This window comes from Crassostrea angulata, chromosome 3, assembly GCF_025612915.1.
Source record: "Crassostrea angulata isolate pt1a10 chromosome 3, ASM2561291v2, whole genome shotgun sequence".
Lineage (NCBI taxonomy): Eukaryota > Metazoa > Mollusca > Bivalvia > Ostreida > Ostreidae > Magallana > Magallana angulata.
In genome coordinates, this window is record NC_069113.1 from 40,374,843 (window position 1) to 40,400,293 (window position 25,451).

A 25,451-nucleotide genomic window follows, 5' to 3' on the forward strand; every position below is an offset into this window, starting at 1 on the left:
ATAGAGATTTTGCTAGGGATAGTAAATGATATGTAAAGGCACTGATTACCAGGTCAAATATCTCAACCTATCAAGAGTAAGGTACTTATCTGTTAACTTGTAATATGGATTTTTTAAAACATATAAACTTACTGACGGTATACTCCCTGGTCGTAGTGACCCTGGGTCCCTCGGTGGGGTAAATGGGCCTCCTTGTGGTGACAGGTGGTCTCTCGGTCGGGTAGGTGGGTCTGCTAGTGACCCGTGGCCGCTCAGTGGGGTAGACAGGTCCCCTTGTGGGGATGACGTTGTACCTGTCCCAGCACCTGCTACGACACTCTTGACCACTACTAAACCTGTTGGCATTACCGGTACAGCCGTACCAACGGAACGGTCGGCAATCACTGATGGACGGGTCGTAGTGGTACATGATGGTCATGTTGTTACAGCTGCCCCGGTCCACGGGAAGCATACAGTTGGGGTCCTTTCCTCTTGGGGCGTCAGTTACTCTTGCTGATAGTGAAAAAAAAGGCAATATGAAAAGATGTCTATATGGTAAAAGCTTATCTTATTTTATATACATCTATTTGAGAGAAGCTAGCTGTGTAACAATAGACACCAACGTGTTCAGAGCTTACTTAAATACCAGTGCATTTTTAAAGGAGACCGGGAGGGGGGGGGGGGGGTGGTGTGGTGGTGGTGTTGTTGAACAAAAAGAGAGATGACATCCTATTACTAGTGACTTTTAAATCAGACAAAGATTACAATATGACTTACATGGTGCAATGTAGACCACAGCTCTGGAGAAGGGGCCATAGCCCCCGGCATTCCTGGCCTGGATCTTGAAGTAGTAGGTAGAATCTGGCTGTAGACCGGACACATACATGTACTCTTGGTTGCCTTCTGCTTGCTGTGTGTACCATTGACTCTCGTCAGCACTAGGACCTCGGTTAGTGTAGAGAATCTTATAATCTGTGTGTGTTTAAAACAAGAAATATACCAATATTTAAGGTACACTTGTTGCCACATCAAGATAAAGAGTACCGATCAGACCTAACCTAACACCAGAGTAAACCCCAACTAAACCCCGGGTTTACTTTCTGGGTTAACTTTGGGTTTACTTTTGAAAATTTTGGTCTACTCTGGGTCCACTCAAGTCAACCCGGAGTGAATCCAGAAAGTAAACCCAGGGTTTAGTTGGGGTTTACTTTCTGTTAGGTTGAGTCTGATTGGTACTGATATAAGGACCTTTGATATTATGAAAGAAATTTAAATTCATTCACACATACAAATATAAAAAGCTACCAAGTGCAACACATCAATGTCACCTTAAATTATCTATTAGAGGATATATACGTAAATAAAGTATACAAACCAAGTACTGGGTTAAGACCACTAGAGGCAGGTGCTCTCCATCGCAGTAACACCTGGTAGTTATCGTCCCTCGATGGAGTCACATCAACATCGGTAGGGGGATTCTGGACAGCTGGAAACAAAATCAAACAACAAATTTTAAGCCTTCTTCGAAGAGCAGATGTGTTTTATAGTTGACAATACTCAATTATTGTTTGGGCGGTGGGTTTTTACAAGTAGGTGGGATATACAATTCAAAATTTCTCAAATTTTTTCAAATACATTTTTGACTGAATTTTGAATTGATGTACTTTACCAACTTACCACACTGATATTCATCTGAGTTGTCGGCACAGTCCTGTCTACCATCACACCTCCTGCCGGCCACGCACGAGCGGTCAGCACAGCGGAAGTAACCTTGTGGACAGGTTGTATTAACCACTAAAAGTAAAATAACAGCATTGTTAATTAATGTACAGTAAAAATATTATTAAGAAATCATGATAATTACTTAAATAAATTTTGTGTATTGTGTAAGCTTCATAACAGAACAAACCCTAAAAAAAACATTTATACGATTTTAAATTTGAACCCGCCCCCCCCCCCAAAGAAATGGAGCACAAAATATACACATCTACCCTTGATAGATTAAATTTTTAAAAAATTGCACAACTGTTAATGATATACATGTGTACCTATACACACATGTATTATACTGGTATAGTATTATATAGTAGTATAATAGTAAAAGAATGAATTTTCAATTGACAATCTACAGAGGTAATGTACATTACCACACTGATATTCATCTGAGTTGTCGGCACAGTCCTGTCTACCATCACATCTCCTGCCGTCTACGCACGAGCGGTCAGCACAGCGGAAGTAACCCTCGGGACAAGTTGTGACAGGTGCTAAAATTCGACACGATTTAGAAATCATTTGAATTACAAAAATCACTGCTTTTCAGGGAGCAAGCTCTAATTTAAACGGCGTACAACACATTTTTGGTACTTTGAAACCACAGATTTGCTTTATTATACGAGTGAAAACAAATCCACAAATCATATCCCAACAAGCCTTTCACAACTAAAACTCAAAGAAATATTGGCTCTAATAAATTTTAACCATACCTTGAGTTCTATGTGTTTAGTATCATACCACATATTGTGTTATGTACCTGGTATCTTACCACACATTTTGGCTAAGTATTGGGTATCTTACCACACATTGTCATTACCGGTAAGTATCTCACCACACATTGTGCTATGTACCTGGTATCTTACCACACATTGTCATTACCGGTAAGTATCTCAACACACATTGTGCTATGTACCTGGTATCTTACCACACATTGTCATTACCGGTAAGTATCTCAACACACATCGTGCTATGTACCTGGTATCTTACCACACATTGTCATTACCGGTAAGTATCTCAACACACATTGTGCTATGTACCTGGTATCTTACCACACATTGTCATTACTGGTAAGTATCTCGCAACACATTGTGCTATACCTGGTATCTAACCACACACTGTCATTACCGGTATCTCGCAACACATTGTGCTATGTACCTGGTATCTAACCACACACTGTCATTACCGGTATCTCGCAACACATTGTGCTATGTACCTGGTATCTTACCACACATTGTCATTAAGAATCTTACCACACATTGTGCTATCCTCATTAGACCTATCGGTACAGTCGGGCACCCCGTCACAGCGACGCCTGACATCCACACACTGACCACTGCGACACCTGAAGTCCTGGTTGGAGCACTCTGGATAAAAAAAAAGGCAGTTGAAAAATGTTCAAATCCATTTGCCCTTGTTTACAAATAAGGACCAGTTCAAAATATTCAGAATTTTAAATGTGAAAACTCTTTTTATGTTTCGCCAATTGTTTGTACATTTGTATCCCTCCAGTATTTGTGTGCAACTGACCTCTCTGAATACACTTTCTGTTGCATGCATCCAGCGAGTCGAAATTGTTGGCGTTTCCACCACATCCCCCATAGATAAAGCCCTCACAGGATTGGGTTTTCTTATTGTAGAAATATCGTTGGAAATATGCCAGACAGTTGCCCTCTTCTTTCTCCATGTTGCAAACATCTGTGGAATCAAAATTACAATTAGCCATTTGACACAACTGTATTCAAAAATGAGGAAATTCATTCAAGTTGGTATCGTAAAAGGATAAGATTTATTAAAGACTTTGACGGCATACATACCATACAGTAATAAACCAAAAAAAATTCTCATAGAATCAATGTGACAAGAAAATATATCAGGGAATTATTGATCCTGGATTTTGTAGATTATGCTTATGTATATAAGAAAAAAAAACTTACATCCACACAATTATTGAGTCAAAGGTCATACAGACATATAAATTCTTATTCCATGAAATTCATTTATCAACAAAATTACTTCTCCCAAAAACACATAAATTTTGGGGAAATGAAAATAGAAACGCTACTGATGTTATATCCATAACTGACTTACTTTCCCTGCTACAGGAAGACTCGCACACTTCCTGACTTGTGAAGCGGTTTTCGTTTCCTCCGCATCCTCCATACTGGAACTCACTACACTGTCCAGTCAGATGGTCATAGTACCAGGCAGGGATAAGTGCTTTACAGCTTCCTTGGTCCACTTGAAGGTGACAGTATCCTTTGGAAACAAAATCAATAGATGTATTATGACAATACATTTATTTCAAATCCATATCAAGAATCAAGAGAACTTGATGCACTGTACTGTACAATGTATAACTGAAACCTTGAACAGGTAACTACTTTTTGTCTAAATGCCAAAATTTCAATTGAAAAAAAGGTTGTTTTTATATAACCATAAGCCATGATTTAGAAATAGCAAAAATTAGAATAACAAAAATAAATGTTAATATTTAGGAATTGAACACAAAAATTGGCACCCATAGTAAAATAAATCCAGTTACCGGTTTTCAGTAGCTATATGACTTTTGATAAAATTACTCCAAAACAATCTTTTATGAAAAAAAATTTCTAATGTAAAAAATTTCTTCAATCCAGTTTTTCTTAAATACTCTATGAGAAGTTATATTTTTGCAGTTGACTAAATTCACTTTAAACTACATGCATTCAGATTTTCATCAGAGGAGGAGGTGAAAACAAGACAGTACCCTCTCCCCCATCTCCGCTGCCCTCAATGGGTGACTCTGTAGTGACCGCAGGCCTCAGCCTCTCAGGAGCACACTTCCTGCGACAAGCCTCCACAGATCCAAAGTTGTTGGAATTTCCACCACATCCGCCGTAAATGAACTGCATACAGTCTCCGCTTGTGGCGTCATACTTGTACCGTCTCTGGTAGGCAAGACACTGAATCTGTCCAGTGATGAAGGGCTTGCACACATCTAGAAAGAGTTTTATCAGGATTGTTTCAGAATTAAACATATATACCACATGGAATCTTTTAGATTTTTATGAGGGTTGAATTCAATATACATGGATTTGGGATATAATTAGCAAGTTGTTTGTTGGGTAAAAAAACCCAAAAAACCCAAACCCCCCAAATTTTTATATTATCACTATAACCTCTCTAAAATCAGACTACGGGTAAATAGCAGAAGACAATGTCTACCTGCTGTATACAGAAATTAAACTTTGGGTTTTATTACTGTATTATCAATTTCAATTCTATGCAATGCAGTACATTTGTAGTAAATGCTTACGGTCTCTACTGCAGGTGGATTCGCACGCCTGTTGTGTTTCGAAATTATTCTGATTCCCATCACATCCTCCGTAGCTGAAATTTCTACAAACGCCATCATTGTAGTCGTAGTACCAGCGCATGACAAGAGCTCTACAGGGGCCAGTGTCAGAGTTCAGCTTACACACATCCTGATCTGAAAATACAGCAAAATAAATAATATGCTTAAATAATAAACAAACCTGGTATCAAACTTTATTTCCTTTGCAGTATATGTGAATCTACTTCAAATGGTTATCTTATCTACACAAGTGCTAATTCAACATAAACTATACTCATTTTAGTAAGAAATGAATAAATAACATAGGAAACTCCATACAAATTTTAAAAAAATTCTCCAAAATGTTACTGGTACAATTCCCCATAAAATGAAAGGAACTTGCAGTATTGAAATGCGTCGTTGGTCAATGTTGGACAATAATAATTCTTCTGTCTTACCCTGTCTGTCTGGTTGTCCAGTTCCGGAAGCACATGACTTCTGACACTCTTCTCTAGTTTCGAAATTGTTGGTGTTTCCTTGGCAACCTCCATACAGGAATTCCAGGCACTGGTTGGACTGTCTATCAAAATACCAACGAGGTATGTTACCGCGACACGGTCCAGTGTCCATTGGCTGCTGACAGGTTTCTAAAAATAGTCACCAAAATTAAAGTAGGAACATTATACAGTTCTCTCTTCTTACTAAAACTGTGATCCAAAAAAGAAAAACTAAGTGAATTTTAAGCTATCTGTTTTTGAATTACTGCAAAGATAAAACTGATTTGGATTGCCCTGCCGAAAGAAGCATTAAGTGGCTACCTGACTGCCATCCCATAAGCAATGTCATTCCCACCCTTGACTCCTCCCAAACTGAATCTTAACTTATTGTGTGACTGCCTTCATTTCATATTTTGCAGAAATATGACCCCTTTATATAGTGATAGCAACATTATCAAATGACGAATCAACATAATCTTTGCTTAGTGCACAAATTTTACAAAAAATTGAACATTTTTAAGAAACAAGTTTTAACAAAAGTAATCTAATTATTGCACATTTATTCACATATTTATTGAAAGATGAGAATATATGATTAATTTGTTGGCAGAATATTTTCAAGATATAGAAAGGCATGATCTATGTTCCATGAAATGTGTATATTTTGCTGCAAAAAAGCTTTTTGCTAAAAGCAGTTCAAAGATTGTCCGATTATAAATATATATGATAAAGCTGTATCTTAATTAACCAATATGAATCTTCTGTAATTTCCGTCTCTATATACACTCTTGTGTGGCTGCAAGGACAGGGAATCAAACTAGCCAATATACACATGAAAAGGATGTCTATCTATACATCTAAAGGAATTGAATATAACTATATAAATCCTAAGAAAATTATAAATAATGGGATAAAACTATGTGTCAGAATATACAACAAAGATGAATGGGAACAAATCTGACGCCATACCTCGATCTGGGGAAACAAAACCATGTAAATTTAAGAAACGAACAAAACAGAACTTTCGATAGTTTTTTATATATATTTTATCAACAATGACGTTAAAATAAATCTGCCTTACCCTGTCCTCTTGTATTGTCAATATCAATTTCGCAAGTTTCCTCGCACTGTTCTATAGTTTCGAAATTGTTTTCATTGCCCTGGCAACCTCCATATATGAACTCTTCACATTCTCTTCCATTGAAATAATACTTTTTGAAGTAAGCTCTGCAGGGCCCAGTAACTTTTGGTTGCTCACAGACAGGTTTTGACCCTGTTGAGAAGATGGAAAAAATAGAATAATATTGCAAAGCTGATTGAAAATTGTTTACCAGTTCACAATATTAAATTGTAAAAATCCTAGTATCTTGTTGACTGTAACAGCAGAAATGCTAATTATTTCATCAACACAATGAAATTTCAAAGAAACCATTCTCAATCACAAATCAAATGAAATTCTAGCCCCACTTAACTAATCTTGAATTATTACAGGTATACAAATACATGTACAATCACTCCAATTTTTCAAAACTGCCCTTAATGGTTTTCAAATGTACTTAAATCATTGAGGCCTATATGGATTATCTCAAAGCTTCCATCAAACTTTGTGCTGAGCCACTTTATACCTGTATCAGGTGTTGTTTGTTTACAGCGTCGTGAACAAGCCTCCTCATCATCAAAGCGGTTATCATTTCCTTCGCAGCCTCCGTACCAGAACCGGTCACATCGCTGAGAGGTTGTATTGTAGAACCATTTGACCTCAAAGTCTGAACACGGTCCTCTCTCTTCCTTCTTTTGACAGATACCAACTGGAGTTATCTCAGGTTCTGACAGAAAAGAAAGATTAAAGGTGAATTTCATATTTGATCTGCCATGACTCACTTCAAGAACATAATGAAAATTTACCAATTCATGTATTTTTTGAATTATGATTGGTCGACATTTACCATAGTTTCTATGATTATAACTAAAAAGAGGGCCGAGCTTACCTCTGGGACAACCGTCATAGTTAGCTCCCTGGGCAGGGGTTTCTCCATCTGGACAACATCCATACACTGTCTCATTGCAGAAATCTCCTGAAGGTCGCCCATCAAGGTCACAACCCTCAAAGTTTGGTCCTGCACCGAGGAACACAAAAGTGAATTCAGTGGGAAATTTTTCTCAAATCAATTCTGTATACTGAATACCAGTACTTTATGTACGCCCTCAGTCTTGGCAAAATGGAACAAATATTGGACACAAGCAACAGAGTTCATTAATTATTGTATTTAAATTACATAAAGTTTCAAATATAATAGAATTACTGATGGACTGATCTAATTACTCATTTCACTTTAGGCATATTGCATTCATTTCATATCTATGAGCAGGCTGTACAGTCTAGTTCATTAAAAGTGGATTTGTTCCAGTTCTCTGGTCTCTTTACCTGTAGCTTCACTAATCCCATCCTCACAGCAACCCCAAGTCGATTTCTGCAGGTAAAAAAAAACAGTTAAGCACAAAGCAAAGGTATCTCAAATAATGTTGTACATTGAAATAAATTTTTCACCATGTCTGGATATTCTAAGGTGAGTTTGCAAATAAGTGTTGGCAGCAAACTCTGGGGATTCTAACAATTTCACAGTAATCAAATCTAAGACAGCCAAAGCACCATAATTTGGCATAATAAGAAAACAATATAATTTTAGGAAAGCCCTGGGTAGCTTCCATACCTTACAGGGATCTTCATCAGCACAGCCAGCATAATTCTGCCCTGATGCTGCAGTGATTCCATCAGGACAACAGCCATATCGTGAATCATCACAGAGCACTGAAAGGTATAGAGAAAATTTAACCTTCGCAGCAATTTCCATCAAATCAAGAGTTTCTGTGCAACAATTTCTCCAGATTTTCTCAAAAATTTTAAAATTTTGACAATTTTCATTTCACTGGTTGTCCTATCTCTATATCAGACAAGTTTTATATTTACACTTGTCCTAAATGTCTAAATTTTTACCTAATGATAACTATCATAATGATACGCAAAAGTGAGAGAGGGCTGCCAGCATACATACACAGTGTTTTGGTCTTGCCCATGATGCTACTTTTGGGCCCAACACCCCGCCCATTGAACTGTGGGTACACATTGATCATATAATCTGCCCCATCCATTAGGTTATTCAGCGTGTAGGAGCGCGAATCAGAGGTCAGGACTATCTCCTTCATCGGGTCCTGTTTCACTGTATCTCTGTAGTACTTGGTTCCCAAGTAAGCCACCTAAAAGGAATTTGTGTTCATTGGGTAGCCTTATAAACACTAATAATGTGAAACTGTTTTATTAACATTAAAAGTTCTATTAATCTGTATGTGAAAATTATTGTTTCTTCCTTCTGAAGCATTTTCTAGTATATAGCTACCTAATCAAAGAGCTTCTACTACTCTGAATCATTAAATCTATTTCAATCTTCTACCTCGATCTCCAAGTAAAATTTCTAAACCAAGTCTCGGAAGATTCCAATGAAAAGATTTACACAGACGATCACTGTATGTACATACTATGATGTACATAACGGCCATTAGTGGTGACTGAAAGTCTAGCGCAGTTACCTTGTAACTCTCCACATCATTGTTCTGTGGCGGCTCCCAAATCACCATGATCTCATCAGAAGTTGCATGGTGGACATTCAAGTTCCTAATCATGTCTGAAAAAATGTCCAATGGAATGCAATGTATGCCAGTAACTGTCAAGATTTATTTCCCTTGTAACAACTGATGAAAGACTTGCTTATCGGAGAGATAGCCATAAATTGCATCTTTGATAAACTTTGATGCATTAAAACAAGACCTTAAATTTAATTGAAGTTGAAACAAGGTTACTCTTTTCTTTTTAATACTGTATGTGACTCAAGGTCAACTTCAATGTATATGACCTTCCTGATTCCATACAGAATCACCTTACAATCATTTACCTGTTTGTTTTGTAATGTTTTTTACATACACAAACTTGATTTTCCTATAAAATATTATTAAAAAATGCAAGTTATATATACCCAATACATAAATGTTATTTTAACAGCGACATTTACATGTTATTGTAAGGAATGGTTTTAATTTCCTAATTCATGTGTTTATGTTAGTCAATGTTTTTGTACAACACCCACTTTTCAAGCTAAAATGTACATCTACATATTTTCTAACATTTAATACATAAATCCATCAGTGTTTTATTCACACAGAGAGTAAACTGTTAGACATATAACAGTGAATGAGTGGCAGATATGTCTGCATAATGGAAGAAGAAGGAGAAGAAGAATGGTCCAGTTTAATCCCTAAATGAATTTTTTGCTCAAGTCAGGGTATCTGATATTTAGCAAGCCCTTATAAATAACAAGTGCAGATTTCTTGCAATAAAAAAAACCCATTGCAATTCACCACCATGCATGCAGAAATAATTTTTTCAAAATGATATGATGTACAACATTTTGAATTGGACTTGTTTACCAGCATTAAATTTTTACACATTCTACAGCCAAAAAATGAGAGGTATAAAATGTATATCCCATAACATATATACATGTACATACATTTTACTCACAAATACTTATTTTAATAAACACTTCATACATAACTTGTACATAATATTACACTGTAGATGCCACTTCAAGTTTAATTCTGATAAGAAGACAACTTGATCATGCATCATTTGGAATATGGAATTTGCATAATACAAACACCTTTACATAAAAGCGGTTTCAAGGACCTAAAACTGTAATAAGATGATACACATGTACTTTATATCATATCAAACACATACATATCAGTGTATGTGTATGATCCTCCATGCAGTATTAATGCAGTTTACATGCGGTACCTTTTGGCATGCATCTGGTGAAACATTCCTTCCTGTCTCTGAAGTTATTGGCATTGCCACCACATCCGCCATATGTAAACAGCTGACATTCTTTGGTTTGTGCATTATAGTACCACCTTTGTAGGCGGGCCCTGCACCGCCCAACCTGAGGGGGTAACTGACAAGGGTCCTCTATGGAAGCCAATCAAAATATTGTGCTGACCATTTGATACATTATATGATTTACCATATATATTAAGGAATGTCATATCACTTCAAACGTCATATTAACAAAATTGTTATTTTAATACCATTACAGTTGTAACATCAAGAATTTTGATTTTCAAAGAATATAATTTTGATTCATTCAGTTAAATCTTAATGAAAATCAAATAAAAAATCTAATGACTTCCAGCCACACATCACAGCATTTTCAAAGCAGAAATCACGCATACTTATATAATGATATAGATAAAAGCTTCTTATGAACCTAGCATTACTGGTAAATAAAACATAGCTGGGAGCACTGAAACACAACAGCATTTAACATAACTTTTTGATCACAATGCTCTTTAAAACCAAGCTTAAAAATAAGGAAAGACTGAAAAATGTCCTCAGCATAAAACTACCATCTCCACAGCACAAAAAAATATGGATATTTACAAATGCTTTTTAAGGAAAATGATCAAAATGGAGATTACTATGAATGGAAAGATGCAAATCTAATAGGCATTGCAAACATAATGCATAATTTTTAAGGTAATACAGGGTCCAATAAGGCTTTTATAAGGGCAATATGAGATGGTGAGAAGGTAAAGAATGCATATATTCATATATTCATGAGATTATCTTTTTTTCTTAAACGCGATCTAGGGTACTCTTTATTTGGAGGAATATAAAGTTTTGCTAAATAAAGGCTTTTATATGATGCATACAAAGATTACAAAAAGGTTTTATATAATATTGATGATGATCATGATCTGATTATTTTCAAATGAGGAGTCCGATTAATGTCTGCTATTAAAGAAGGAAAAGCAACTGCAGGTGATATGGTACAAAGTTGAAACAGTTACAAAAAATATACAGGAAGTTTGGCAGGTACTCTGTAACACAGGAAATGTATGTAGCACAGCTATAGATATATACATTCAAAGAAATACACAGGAGATACATTACAGGAAGTGTCTATTAAATGTGCTATGATAGACCAGATGAGTGCACAGCCATGCTCTGGCTACACATATATGCAGCGCTACACTCAGCTAACCTGTGGATGGGGACACAGGGGGTCTCTCTGTGGGGTAGGTCACCGGCCCTCCACGGCATGCTGATTCGCATTCGCTCTCCGATTCGAAGCGGTTGCGATTTCCCTCGCATCCACCATACCAGAACTGACTACAGAGGCCCACGGTTTTATTGTAATACCACTGCACACTAAAGTCCCTACAGGGACCTCGTACTTTGTCTAGCTCACACACAGAGCCCGACTCCGGCTGTAAGGGGGCCCGTGTTGTGGGTGCACGAGTCACCGTGGGTGCACGAGTCACCCCTGTAACAGGAAAACTCCAGGATCAACACACAGATCCAACCCATCTATATCTTATGTTACTTGTTATATTTTAAGCAGATTGCATTCAAAATGCAGTGCAAATTAACATGCAAACTCAAACTAAACACAAAAAGCCAATTGATTTTAGCTATATATTTAGTGGGTTTATCTTCAGTGTATAAACTGAGAAGCCCATTGGATACAAAGCTCACCGTGATATGTTAACTTGCTAAATTATGATACAAAATACATGTACATGTATCATGAATAAATTTCATAAATTAATTTTGAGTATGGGTTTAATGCAAATTCATAGAAGCAGAACTTTGCACATGTATTTAAAACATCCAGACAGGACACACCAAATTACCGCAGACAAATTTTGATCATCAAATGATGGTCCATTACCACTGATTCATGATAATGTATATTAGTTTTTATCTAAACACATTGTGCATTATCTATTTTTCTTGGCAGATTGAATAACTAAACTTTTTACTCCTAATTTTTAGATTAACAATCCAATGTAACATGAGGTCTTTTGGTGCCCTGACAAGCCATGTACCTGGTCTTCCACCTCCCCCTGTACACGTCTGCTGGCATTCCTCCTCGGTTTTGAAGTTGTTGTTATTTCCTCCACAGCCCCGGAACCAGAAGCGGTCACATCTCTGGAGATCAGTCTTGTAGTACCACCTGATCTCAAGTTTGGCCCCTTCACAATCCCGTCCCGAATCGGAGGGCTGCTGACAAACTATAAAACAAAAACAGCAGTGTTAAGTCTGCATGTATACTTGCAAAGTCAAAAGATGCATTTAATACTGGTACGATATATACACCAGTGATGTATGATTATAAATCTAAGTTACTCTTCTTTACATCAAGAAACACTGTTGTGAAGTGTAAGAAAAATTAAGTGGGCTTTGAATTTTCAAAATCTGTACTATAAATTGATGACTATACCAGCTAGTAGTTTGTTAGTAGTTATTAGCTTGAATTTTTTTTCTATAAAAAAGGTGTAAAGATGTGAATTTCCCCTAAATGTATTTGTTCCTGGGATATTAATCGACGATATTTGGCAACAAAACTATTTACATCATGTAAGAATCCCTTGTAAAAGACAAGCTCATATAAAATATTCATGATCATCAGAAATGAATCAATTTCCCAGAGACAAAACTGCACTTATTGAATTGCCAATTCCTTTATTTTTTTCTTCTTTCCTGAAATAGGTCAAATCGTTGTATTGAAAAGAATTCAGTATCATATAATTAAAGATGTTTCTGATTTTGCACAAAAGTTTGACCATGACCTTTAAATTATGTTATACATTTTAACATCTAAAAAATAAAAAGATTGAAAAACTTGGCACCGATAGTATTAAAGCGGATACATTTAAGTTATGGCCATCTGAATAAGTCAATGTATGTGTCTACCTTCTGAACAAATATCACTGTAATAGCATATAATATTCTTCTTTGATCTCATATGTTTATCACATGTTAGAAACCAATTGCCGTCAAGATCATACATGCACACATGCAATAAACTTTTTATCATCAGTGGTATTGAAATTGGAGTAATATAAAACTCGGACCTCATATTAACACTCTTTAATGCAGACAAAAACAGGTCTGGCTATCATTGAGTGATTGTTCACTGAAAATGGATCTGCTTGACTTTTGGCTGTTTGATAGTTAAAAAACATGTAACTCTCTGACAGATTACAAAACCAACAGGACTTAGAATGCCGAATATTTTAGGCATGTGTCACCCCCAGTGTTCAGTAATAAAATCGCAAGGTAGGGGTAACTGAACTGTTTCTTTTTCCGTCATTTTTTGTGAATTTCAATCAGAAGAGAACAGTTGAATTTGATGTGTAAAAAAAGAAACAACCAATATATCCTATTTGACACAACCCCTCTTTTTATCCAGAGAAACTGAGGGGGATTAAAAAGAAATTTTCTCATGGAATTTATTATGAAAAAATCTGAAATATCTTATCCTTTCAAAAAACATTGCATAATTTTTTTAAATTATCATCTGGGTAATTGCAAGTTGTTTGTTTAATGCAAAATCCCTGTACACTTTTATATTTAGCTATCAAATCTTTCAACGTAGAGTGATTGATGGGGATTCTAAAAAGAAGTTCTTGGACTTTTTTTCATTTTAGCGAATTCATTTTGTTTGAACACAAAGGGTATTTTAAGGAATATCAAAGTATCTTGCAAAAAGTGATGGAAACAAGAGCCTGGAACTGCTAGGGTATACCTGGTCTGTCCTCTGACTGCGTACAGCCCTCGTAATTTGACCCTCGTGCAAATGTCACACCATCAGGACAACACCCATAGTAGCTGTTCTGACAGGTCTGTTTAGCTGTTACAGGTCTCCTATCTGAAAAATTGAAAAGTTGAGAAAATTTAATGCATTGAAAAAAAAAAAAAATCATGCATAACGCAAAATGGTAATTGTCATCATACGGAGCAATCATCATTTATATAAAAAATTTAAATTTCCGCTTTGTCGCAAAATGCTATCGCTGCTTCTTAAACCATTGGTCAAACGATCGAGAATTATCTCAGTCTGTTTAGCTTCAACTGTAACCATGTTAAAACCTTCATATTTTTTTTCCATCAAAATCAAGAAAAATGTCTGTCTTGCTTCCTTTAAGGCACATCTATGTTATTTTGCACAGCGTTAAGAAAAGAGCAAATGGTTGTAGGCTTTTACCACACAATAAGTAATCCAGTGAAATCCTTTATACTGGTATTTACCATAATGAAAAAGAACCCTATATTATCATGCTGACCATATTATATTTTGTTTTGGTTGAATCTGAATTTTTCCTTTTTTTCTGGTGATATAACTCAATCACCTAGCAGGGAGAGTGTAGACTGTGTTTTGTTACTTCAAAAGAGCTCCAACTGAGCCTGTGATAAAGATATTTACCAGTTTACTCCTAAACTTATAGAGATAAAAGCCTTCTAAGCTGACAGCCCATCTTAAAAGCCTGTGGTATATTTGTACAGAGTAATCATTGGAGCTGCATTGTTCTTGCATTATCCCAAATTCTAACAATGCAAAGGTCAAGATAAGGCCAAAAATTCTAGACCCCAAATCCCACCCCTTCTGCAGTGCCAGGCAAACAAATATTGATGTTCCGGGGTGTACATGTCGTGGGGTAAGATATATGTCTTGGGACCACCCGACCCAAAGAAACTTAATAGTCCAGAAGCTAACATCTCTGTGTAAGCTAGACTTCATACTTCACACTCCATGAAATTGCTCCAATTTATTCATCCATATAAAGGCTGGTCCCAACAATTTACTGGGCCACATGACTATAAAGTCATAAAATATACTGACTGTGATAGCCACTGATAGCATCAAGAAAATAATGAATTTGATGTCTGAAAATCAGAGCAAAAACCCAAACAATCCATTAATGCTGAGACAATTACCAATACGAGATGGCCTCTTTCATTATTTGCTGAAACATCAAACCTTTGTGAGCTGGACTCCAACAGTTTTCATTAACTTGTTAAGTTTCCTAACCAATATTACTTTGTAGTTTAAACTATGCTTTGCGTCCATAAAAATTTTCCATAATCCCTACAGCTTGATTTATCAAATTTCTTAATCATTTTGATAAAGCATAAAAAAATATAGATTAATTCAGAATTGCACATGTAAATCTACTTGTATTTCTTCCCTGATCTTCATCATTGCCATTGCAATCTATCGCAACATGAAACCCTTGGGACAGGGCATATCCAGCTAATATACAGAAATCGAAGCATTTTTCTTCTCTATATCCTGCAAATCCAGCAATTTTCTATTCAATTGTCAATAGAATTTCTTGCTCTTTATCAACAGGAATGCTCTAGTGATCTGAACTTGTTGCCAGTTGCCACTGTGTAAGTTTAATACATATACCAAGTAATTACAGAACTTGAGACCAGTCTATCACCACAAAAACTCGCTGCAACTTTATTCAGTCAGAACACTTGATATCATATTTAAAAGGGCTCGTTTTTTATGAGATCTTGATTGCAAAAGTGTCACCACTTTCATTAAGAATTCATTGTTACCAACAGATTAACCAACATTTGATGAATCCTTTGAAAGTAATTGAAAAGATTATAAAGCAGCAGTCTTTATAAATTACCAATAAATGAAAATACAGCAATGCTCATGGTGAGCATTCAATGAGCAGATACCGAGGAGGCTCAAAATTCCTATGCATTCTTCCGATCCCCAGCATCTGTTTCCTGTGAAGCTTTGATTCAATTTAAACTTCTATCATCAAATTGCGCAAAAACTATGCAAGATTTTAAATATTTCGATAAAAGCAACTTTTGACATGCAAAATTATTTGAAAAACAGTTATGAATTGATAAAAAAAATTGAAGATTCTCTCATATAATAGCTTTGTCTTTAGTGTCAAGTACGCAGTAACAGAATTCCAACCAGTTTAGCGACAGATGAATCATATTGTACACTGCAAGGTAGTAAAAAAAATTCCATGCTCTTTGCGGGTGAGAAATTTTACCTGAGAATTACCTACAACAAGCAATAACCAATACACAATTTCATTTGCACCAGGACTTTATGAATGAATCAGACTTCCAAATAATAGAAGGATTTACCCGATCGGTGTGTGAAATTTGTCAATGAAATGTAGGTTTAAAGTGGTTGGTGGCGCCAAGTCTTCAACTAGCATTTACAGGGGTACAACCTGAATAATGTATGGCTTCTCCTCTTGTACTACATCTTGAGGTGTCAATAAACTTTAAAGGACAAGTGTTGTCTTTATGTGCATAAATTTACCCTCTAATAGTCTTTAGTTCTATCTGGTTACTGAATTAATCCACAATGAATGCCCAGACAGGAGTGAATTTCTCTGTCGACTTAATTCAGTTAAACTTGTTCAACTAGATTGTACAGATGTAATAGAATTCATTTTGAGTACCAGCATGCATGTGTTTGCATGTTGTCCATCTGTAATTATTGAGAAATGCAGGTACATGTCAATTTATCTGTAAAATTTGAAACATGCTGGCAGCAGTTTAATGCAAATGGATGAATAACAAATAACTGTAGAGTATTCTAATCAGAAACCTGACCTTTTACATTCCAACATTTCAAACATTTAATGTGTGACAGTCATACCAATTCTCCCATTATGGGACACTGCAATATACATGTATTAGAGAATTCCATGAACATAATCTGGATTCTGTGAACTGTTTCTCAAATTGTCCAATGTAGAAATTGTTATTAATATCAAACTTGTAAAAGTATACTTTGAAAATATATGCTGCTTGGTATACAAAATATCATCCTTTTGGTTCAACTTGTTAAAGAACATGATGGAAAGTGGAGGTATCCGTGTGCGTCACAGGCTAAACCTTCTATTGTAGTGTCAAATGACTCTGTGGGATGGTGTCAGTCATAAAAGGTATCATTTCCACAACTTTCAAATAAATGTCACAGGTATCTCAACTTTACATTTTGAACTCAAATCACATTTTACAGAATACCATAGTTTTAACAATTACATAAAAGTTTAGTGTCTTACAATGTCTTGTATTAAACACTAGCTTTCCATGGCCTTGCACTTTATGAAAAGTTTCAATAAGATAGTAAATATACCCCAAATGTATGACAAATAGTATCAGATTACAATGAACAAACATAGCCAGAGAGGCACTCCTTGACTTGACCTAGCCATAAATGTCACTGCCAAGCATTTTTGATTTCTATTTGGGTAGAGTACTCGGTTTGAAAAAAATATTCAATGATATATAGTTATGAATCAGATTACACCTCAAAACCTTGCTATCCTATCATGGTTTAGTAATTGTTTGCATAAGCAATAAAGACCAAGAATACTTCCTGTCCTCTTATTAAGAGAGTCTTAAACATATTTTGTCTGGTGAAAATATCTGAGACTGAGAATATTTATCACATACTCTCATCTTAAAGGTGCTTATATTAATTTAAAATTAAAGACCTATTACCTAGAAAAGATATTGTCTTGTACATACAAGTGCAATAAATAACTTCAAACTATAGATTTAATGTAAAAATAATTCCAAATGATTAACTAGTATTATCGGACAAAATCTTAAACAACCACTTCCAAGAACAAGGAGAAATAGTACAGTATCAATTTGTTATTGACTTTTTGTTTATTTTTAATTAAGAGAATGATTTTGTAATTCATAAACATGAAAGTCTACCAAAATCACAATAACAGTGAGGTCAAATTGTCCGATAGTCCTGTTCATGCTGACGTTTGGAAAGGTGTGGGAGTCCAGATTAGTACCTCAATAACAAGGACTACAAAATCATGTTGATTCAATACTTCATCTGAGTCACGCTTATTGAAGCTGAAGTATCTAACAAATTAACAGAGACTTTCTATACAGACACCTGTCCCTCACAGAGGAGGACTGAGTTCTCGGCTTGAATGTCAGGCATTAAACACAGTTTCAATTAACAATAGTCTTCTCTTCAATTACTGCTGGATATCTCAAATGTTGCTAGAGATTTTCTACTCTCGGTATCGTATTCTGCATATTGTCAATGTACTGGAAATCAGAATAGTAGCCTGCACATGTGGGCAGAATGCAGCCCAAAGCATACTGGTCAAATTACAAGATACTAAAAGGTATTATATCTTATTGTGTTTATGATATTGTTAATACTACGTAATAAAATAAATCATATCATTTACAATATGAAGATTCGTAGCATTTTACAGAGATTTTTTATCAATGCACACGGAACAATTTCATATCAAATTTTAAGCATTAACTTTTTCCACGAGCCAATTTTTTTAAGGAACAAATTTTAATTAGCTGGGTGTTGGCTTGTAGAAATGGGACAGAATTATATGTAATATGCATATTATTCACATAATTTTCTGTCTTACATGCATTAGCTACAATACCGTTTTATGAGGTCAAAATAACAAAGTCAAATTCATATTTTTTTTTGAGTTTTGAAAAAGATGAGCAGAGCAAATATGATGTCTTTTAAGAAGTAAATTATGCTGAGTCAGGGAATTAGGTCTCTGCAAAGATTGAACTGGAGACACCAAATCAAACAAGAAAATATTTTACCATGTATGAAATATTTCAACATTTGGTGTCAGGAGCTATCGGAGCCAGGAGTTATGTAAGAGGAGATTTTTATATTATCTGTACATCTGATGCATAGTATATCCTTCAACAAGAGTACAATTTCTTAATTGCAGTCATTACCATAAAAATACATTTACTACGTTTCTACACAATATCTCAAAGCATCGTTTTTCTTTCCAGTGTGATATATTTTCCTGCATATCTAATTCTAATATTTCAATACAAAAAACATACATTACCTTAACAAGTCTTAAGGCCAAAATGCTAAACAAGTTTGCCTTTTTCATCAGGTAATAAACCAATTGAAAAACTTCCTTCCATTCAGGTTTTTCCTTTCTCAGTTTTGATGAAATTCATTTTTCTTATTCTTTACAGTAAGCCAACATTCAGCTATTTAATATTTATCATTAAAAACTTTTTAACTGTTTTTTTTTCTGGTAAATAATGTAACATGTACTTACCGGTATTTTCTGTTCTACTTCCGGAGCATTTTTCTTTACATTCGTCCTCAGTATTGAATCGATTGTCGTTCCCATCACAACCTCCATACCAAAATCTCTGGCACCGATTAGCTGTACTGTTGTAGAAGTATAGTACGCTGTAGTTGGTACAAGGTCCCCTCTCCGGCTTCAGACCACATGAATCTGACACAACAGGAGAAGAATAAAAAATCAAAATCACACAAACCACTGCTGCAATCCCAGACAGGATATTTTGAGGTAGAATCCACCTGTTCATCATAGAAATTTAGGCTCTCCGTTCCTTTCAATACACACAAGCAGATAGACAGAGAAGCTAATGCACACCAACATCCAAAACCTCTCCAATAGAGAGAGAGAGAAAAAAACTTCACAAAAATTAATCAATATGAATAATCCTTCCGAATCTAACTATCAACAGGCTCTCAGACACTGCTAATTCCAAAGTGAATTAACTCAGTGTAAAAATTTTCCACTCTGGTAGCGACTAAATCTCTATTTTGGAGGACTGTAAAAATTCCGTGTCCTATAAATATCACAAGTCGCAAAAAAAAAGAAGTTTTTTTAATTTCCTCTCTCAACAATCAAAGCATGGTTACTATACTTTTTAAAAGCCACCACTATCTGAGGGGATTTTAAAAAGAAGTTTTTATATATGGAAGAGAAACTATCCACAGTTTGTTTCTTTAAAGTTCCATAACACTATATTGGTCAGCACTTGTCACGGCTTTCTACCCCCGGTCAAACACTATTAAGACCGGTGTTTCATTAGTGGGTCGCCAGACCTAGAAGAGGTGGGAAATGCTATTTCCTTTTAGAGTTGAAACTCTGTATGTTTATTATCTTGAAACCCCTCCCACTCGAGCTGCCATTAAGCAGCCAGACTTTTTACGGTATTTACCTGATAAATTTGAGAGAACCTGATTACCATGATATTAAATAGCTGTTAAGAAAGCTTTGAAAAATGTCCGACTTGCACATATGTGCTATCTTTTGTTCGTATATATGGGCAAATTACAGAAACTGTACTTCAACTATATATAGGTGATCAGAGTCGCAGAATTAAAAGGGGTGTCCCACACATGTTCATGTAGAAAACTCCACGGGTTTTAAACATTTAAACAAATAAACCTTGGTGATAGTAAAATGAACACAGTGTATACGAGGTATGCAAAGTTAGCAAACAGTTCTTACATAAGCCCTACTTTAGGCACTAATCTCTTTGCTTTGTCGGGGGAACACTCTATAATGACCGTGAGCATCCACCTTCTGCATGGATTGACATCCCCCTCATGCTTATCAATGTCTTGTAGTTCAGATTAACTACCGAGATTGAGCAATGACTGATGTAATGGGACTGGTTTATTGGTTTAAAAAAATCTTCCAATACCCCCTCCTTGTCTTGAAAACATAATGTTTCACTTGTATATTTGAAAAAAAACAACCCAAAATCAGTAAATCACTTGTAGTTTTCATGAAAAAAAATGAACAAAAACAAAATCATGTATTCAGAAAATGACTTGAATTTAAACAATGTGACTTCTACCAATCAGTCATTTCTCGTGTTTCTTAATTCTCCGAAATTTAATCTACTTAACAATTATCTGTTTATGAAGGTGTTATGAGCAATACTGTTAAAACCCCACTGTACAAAAATAGCATGAGCTTCCGTGAATTGTTGTCTAAGGGTGGCTAACCAGTTGATTAGGCAGGTGGATATTAAATGCCTTCCTCTTCCCACTAGTGGTGTAAACGTTACTTATATAAGCAATCTTTCCTGTAATTGGTTAGATAATTCAAGATCTTCTATCAACGTAACAAAAGAATGTGCAGTGATATTTATAATACCTGGGATTTTAATCAAATTTTAAAAAAAAAAAAACCTGTGTATTCTCCAAGCGATTCAATATTGGTTTTAATCTTTCATCTCTCTCTCTGTCTGAGGCAAATAGGAAAGAGACCTTATAGAGCTTTGAGCTGTGTTATCATGCAAGATTAAATCTTTCTTCCACTAAAAGTAGCATGATGTCTATCTTTTTCAATCAGTTCCTAACAATGCTCTCTGTTAAGGCTCAACTGAATGTTCGTTCCTATAAAATCAACTCCTTACATAAGAAAGGAGACTTTCTGATTAATTATTGAAGCTAGGATGAATTCAACAGATTAGAATCAAAGGATTTCTCCTTTCGTCTTACACAACAACTCTCGGATGTAAGAATTGAGAAAACACAGGAACGTGGATGCTCTAGAATCAAATTCTCATGCCACAACAGTTCACAAATCTTCGCTTGTTTTGCTACCTTTCTCTCCCAAATAATCACTTATTTGTTTAGCTACCGTAATTATCTCTTATAGAAAATGTGCCTTACTCAGACCAAGTAGCTTACTGTACTGGGTATAGATTCATTGTCATCCAGACATCACCCATTAGAGCCCCAGGCAGGTAGTTTATGGTCTAGATAGTATCAACATTACATAAGAATCTCAGCCAAAAGTGATGATTTGACAAATTTAAAGAGTAATGTACATTTCAGTGCTGTAAGTTCTAGAAGTTTCCTCAAATGATCTACAGTGTACTCAATGTGTTCATTAGTTGACAAAATGTGCCAATTATTATGTAACCACTTCTTATGGTCCTCAGAATAAGAGCTTTATAAATACATAGCACCTCTTTTTAGTGTTAACTTCAATTTCATTGTAGTGCTGAATGATAAATAATAAAAGCTGATATGGCATTTTATAGGATTTCATAACCTACTCAGTACCATATAGCAGATTAATAAGAGAGTGCTTTGTACCATATTTTTTTTTACTGTTATTAAAAAGAGACCAATACTGTGGTTTCATCAATATTCGTTGAATACCAATCTTTGTGGATTTCATTGTTAAGTTTATCCACGAAATTAATTATTCATTGAAGTGCAATTTCTACTAATAATTTGTATTGATAGGGTCATTGTCCATGAATTTATGTATCCTTGAAACTGTGATTTTCACTTTATCCACGAAAATTGATACCCTTGAATATTAATGAAACCACAGTACTGATTTTGTTTTAGCAAAATTGGCAAGTGAAAAGTGAATGGTAAAGTATGAAAAAGTTAATGCTTTCATCTATATGATGCTGCATCATGGATACAATAATGAAACTGAAAAATTACGGTCTTTGAAATTGTTTTTTGTTTCCTTTTTGAAAAAAAAAATACAAAAAATAAAAATCAGCTTGCTCAGTAAATTTTGCTGTATTTCTGACATTTATCTAATAGACTCCTTAAAGGCAACTGTGGCACTGTTCTTTTGCAATGCAAAATGACAAAGTTTGGTGAAATATGATGTAGCGTCAATTGTTTCATTTACATCATTTAACTATCTACCCATTAAAACTTCGTAGGTAGAAGTAGGTAAAATGTACATCAATTGGCCCTGCAAGAGAGCAGAAATGCAGTTATTGAGAAGGGGTATGTAAGTTAAAATAAAGTTAAGTTTATAATTTCTATGAAGAAAAGCCCACTTTAAAAAAAACAACATTTTAACTGAAGCATTCATTAGAATAATTTAACACATACATTGCTTCTTTGTAAAATGTATTGACAGAAGACAGGGCAGGTGTTGAGTTAGGGACCGAAATGATCCATTGACTGGACCTGTACTGAAGAAGAAAAGGAGAGATGAACAACAGGTGGTTTTTACACCCTTCAGACAAGCTATAACCATTAGAGGTTAACAAAGATGTTCCTTGATTGCTCTTTGTCCTACATTGTGTGCGATTCAAAATTACACCTGTTCTAATGTCAAATATTATTTAAAGTAAGACTTTATGTTCCGTTCTTTAACCACAACTCTTCACACACCCCTCAGCATGAAAAAAATTTGGACCTCAAGTAATCAAATTGTATCGTTATCCAATGGAAGGTTGCATTTGTAAGCTAATTCACAAATTTTAAAGATTTTTGTGAGCTAAGGTCAATGGACATGTAAACACATTCCAACCTACATCTCATTCATCAACTTATTTTTCACACAGCTTCAAAAAAAGATGAACTTTCTAAAATATACCAAATTGGGGTACATGAAAAGACCTCTGCTTTTGGTAATGAGAGTTGCAATCTTTTGTTCTTTTAAGATGAGTCAAGTGACCACTTCTCTCTCGCTACTTGACACAAAAAGGGCTAAATTTGTTCTAACGAGGTCATCACCAGATTATCTCTATCAAAAGACACTTAAAATATCAAACCTTCCCCTCCCAAACTGCGTCTATCTTTTAAAAGGGACACTTGGTTATAAAATCTTGCTCAAAGGTTTGAAAGTTCAGCAGAAATTCAATGATACCAGACCATGAAGTGACATTGTTAGGAAGAACAAACAGAATTGGGACAAATATCATTAACACATTCAAATGTTTTTTCTTTGCCTACTTTGCATACACTAGGTAATTTTTTTCTTTAGTTTTGGATTAAATATGCCTAGAGTTTACATTGCAAAGACTGCAATTCTCCATGCATTTCCATATGTTACTATATACCAGTACCTCAATAAACTGATCTGTACCAATCATTGCTAATATTATTTTTTGACGATACACACATATAATGACTGAAGAAGTAATGTGATCAGTGCATGACCACACTTTCAAAAAATAAGTTTGTTAAACAACTTCAACATATACCAAATTAATAAAAACCTCAGACAAAAACATCAATACTTTTGTACTTATTGTAACCTCAGATAAGCCTATTATCATGATTATCAATATTTTTCATAATATTTTTTATAAAACAAAGTTACAGGTATCAAATATTATCATAATAATTCATATTTATTTGTAATATTGAAGAATAGATCAATGAATTGCGTATGAAAAAACCTTTGGTAATCTTTAGGAAACATATATTCTGTTGTAGACTATATAAAAATTTAGAACAAAGAAGAAAAAATAAGCACCACCTGAATTTTTAGTTATGAATTCATCAATTGAAAAGTAAAAAAAAAATTCATCAATTTTATAGAGCACCTGGGGTTAAGATTAAGGATTCAAGGCAGACTATATTTTGATTAACCAATAATAGAAAACTGCAAAATTAAAAAAAAAATTATAATGAATAAAATCCGTGTGATATTGATTTATGTCTGCTTTATTTTTTTGAAATATTCTGGAATTCTTTTTTTAAAAAATAATTAAAGGCTTTTTTAAAAAAAGGTGGGGGGGGGGGCCTTATTTCTAGACCCAAAAAATAATAACTTTGGGGTTAGGGTGCTTATAGGGGTAGGACACATAATAGGAGAAGTATGGTAATATATTTGTGACAACAGGAATATAGCATGATGAAAAATTTAGAAATTAAGTTGACATATGACATGGCTGAACTCAACATTTCCGTTGGTCACTTGAAAATGGTTGCTGGTCACAAGAACATCCAATTATAATGAAGTGGTCAGGGTGGTTTTAGTTAAATACATGTACAAGTGACCCAGCTTACTTGGAGCGCCATAATTGTCTTATACGTGTATTAACAACACACTACAATGACTGCATACCTATAAATACAAAGCTCAGGAAATCTTCAGAGGGGAAAATATACCAATATTTTTGAAACTGAAATACTTGAATTCATAAAGAATTAAATCTGTATATTAATACATTGCTATCTGATGTAATATTCTAGGATCAAAGTATGATATGATCATATTGATATAGATTTTGCTGACTGTTTACACGCACAAACATTTTCATCTAAAACATGCAGTGATTTTGTAAGTTATCTTAATTATAGATACAAATAAACCCCACAAAACAATGCAAATTCAGATAATCATTTTATTTTTCTGCATGTATCTTAATTGTTTACATGTAATTACTATCGGTAAGTTCTTTATATTTTTTTCCT

General features: G+C 34.9%; 1 protein-coding gene across 1 annotated transcript in view; it reads right to left on the minus strand.

Moving 5' to 3' along the window:
- The window catches only part of LOC128177916 (papilin-like), a 56,211-nt gene that overhangs the window by 6,148 nt on the left and 24,612 nt on the right, over window positions 1-25,451 (minus strand). Inside the window, 23 exon segments of the mRNA XM_052844839.1 lie at window positions 133-492; window positions 757-951; window positions 1,355-1,465; window positions 1,657-1,773; window positions 2,127-2,243; window positions 3,003-3,116; window positions 3,280-3,447; window positions 3,841-4,008; window positions 4,499-4,729; window positions 5,048-5,221; window positions 5,524-5,712; window positions 6,644-6,835; window positions 7,188-7,388; window positions 7,551-7,679; window positions 7,988-8,033; window positions 8,274-8,371; window positions 8,616-8,817; window positions 9,148-9,242; window positions 10,412-10,582; window positions 11,658-11,939; window positions 12,505-12,690; window positions 14,208-14,330; window positions 19,549-19,731. Of these exon segments, the coding sequence (XP_052700799.1) occupies window positions 133-492; window positions 757-951; window positions 1,355-1,465; window positions 1,657-1,773; window positions 2,127-2,243; window positions 3,003-3,116; window positions 3,280-3,447; window positions 3,841-4,008; window positions 4,499-4,729; window positions 5,048-5,221; window positions 5,524-5,712; window positions 6,644-6,835; window positions 7,188-7,388; window positions 7,551-7,679; window positions 7,988-8,033; window positions 8,274-8,371; window positions 8,616-8,817; window positions 9,148-9,242; window positions 10,412-10,582; window positions 11,658-11,939; window positions 12,505-12,690; window positions 14,208-14,330; window positions 19,549-19,731 (3,852 nt within the window).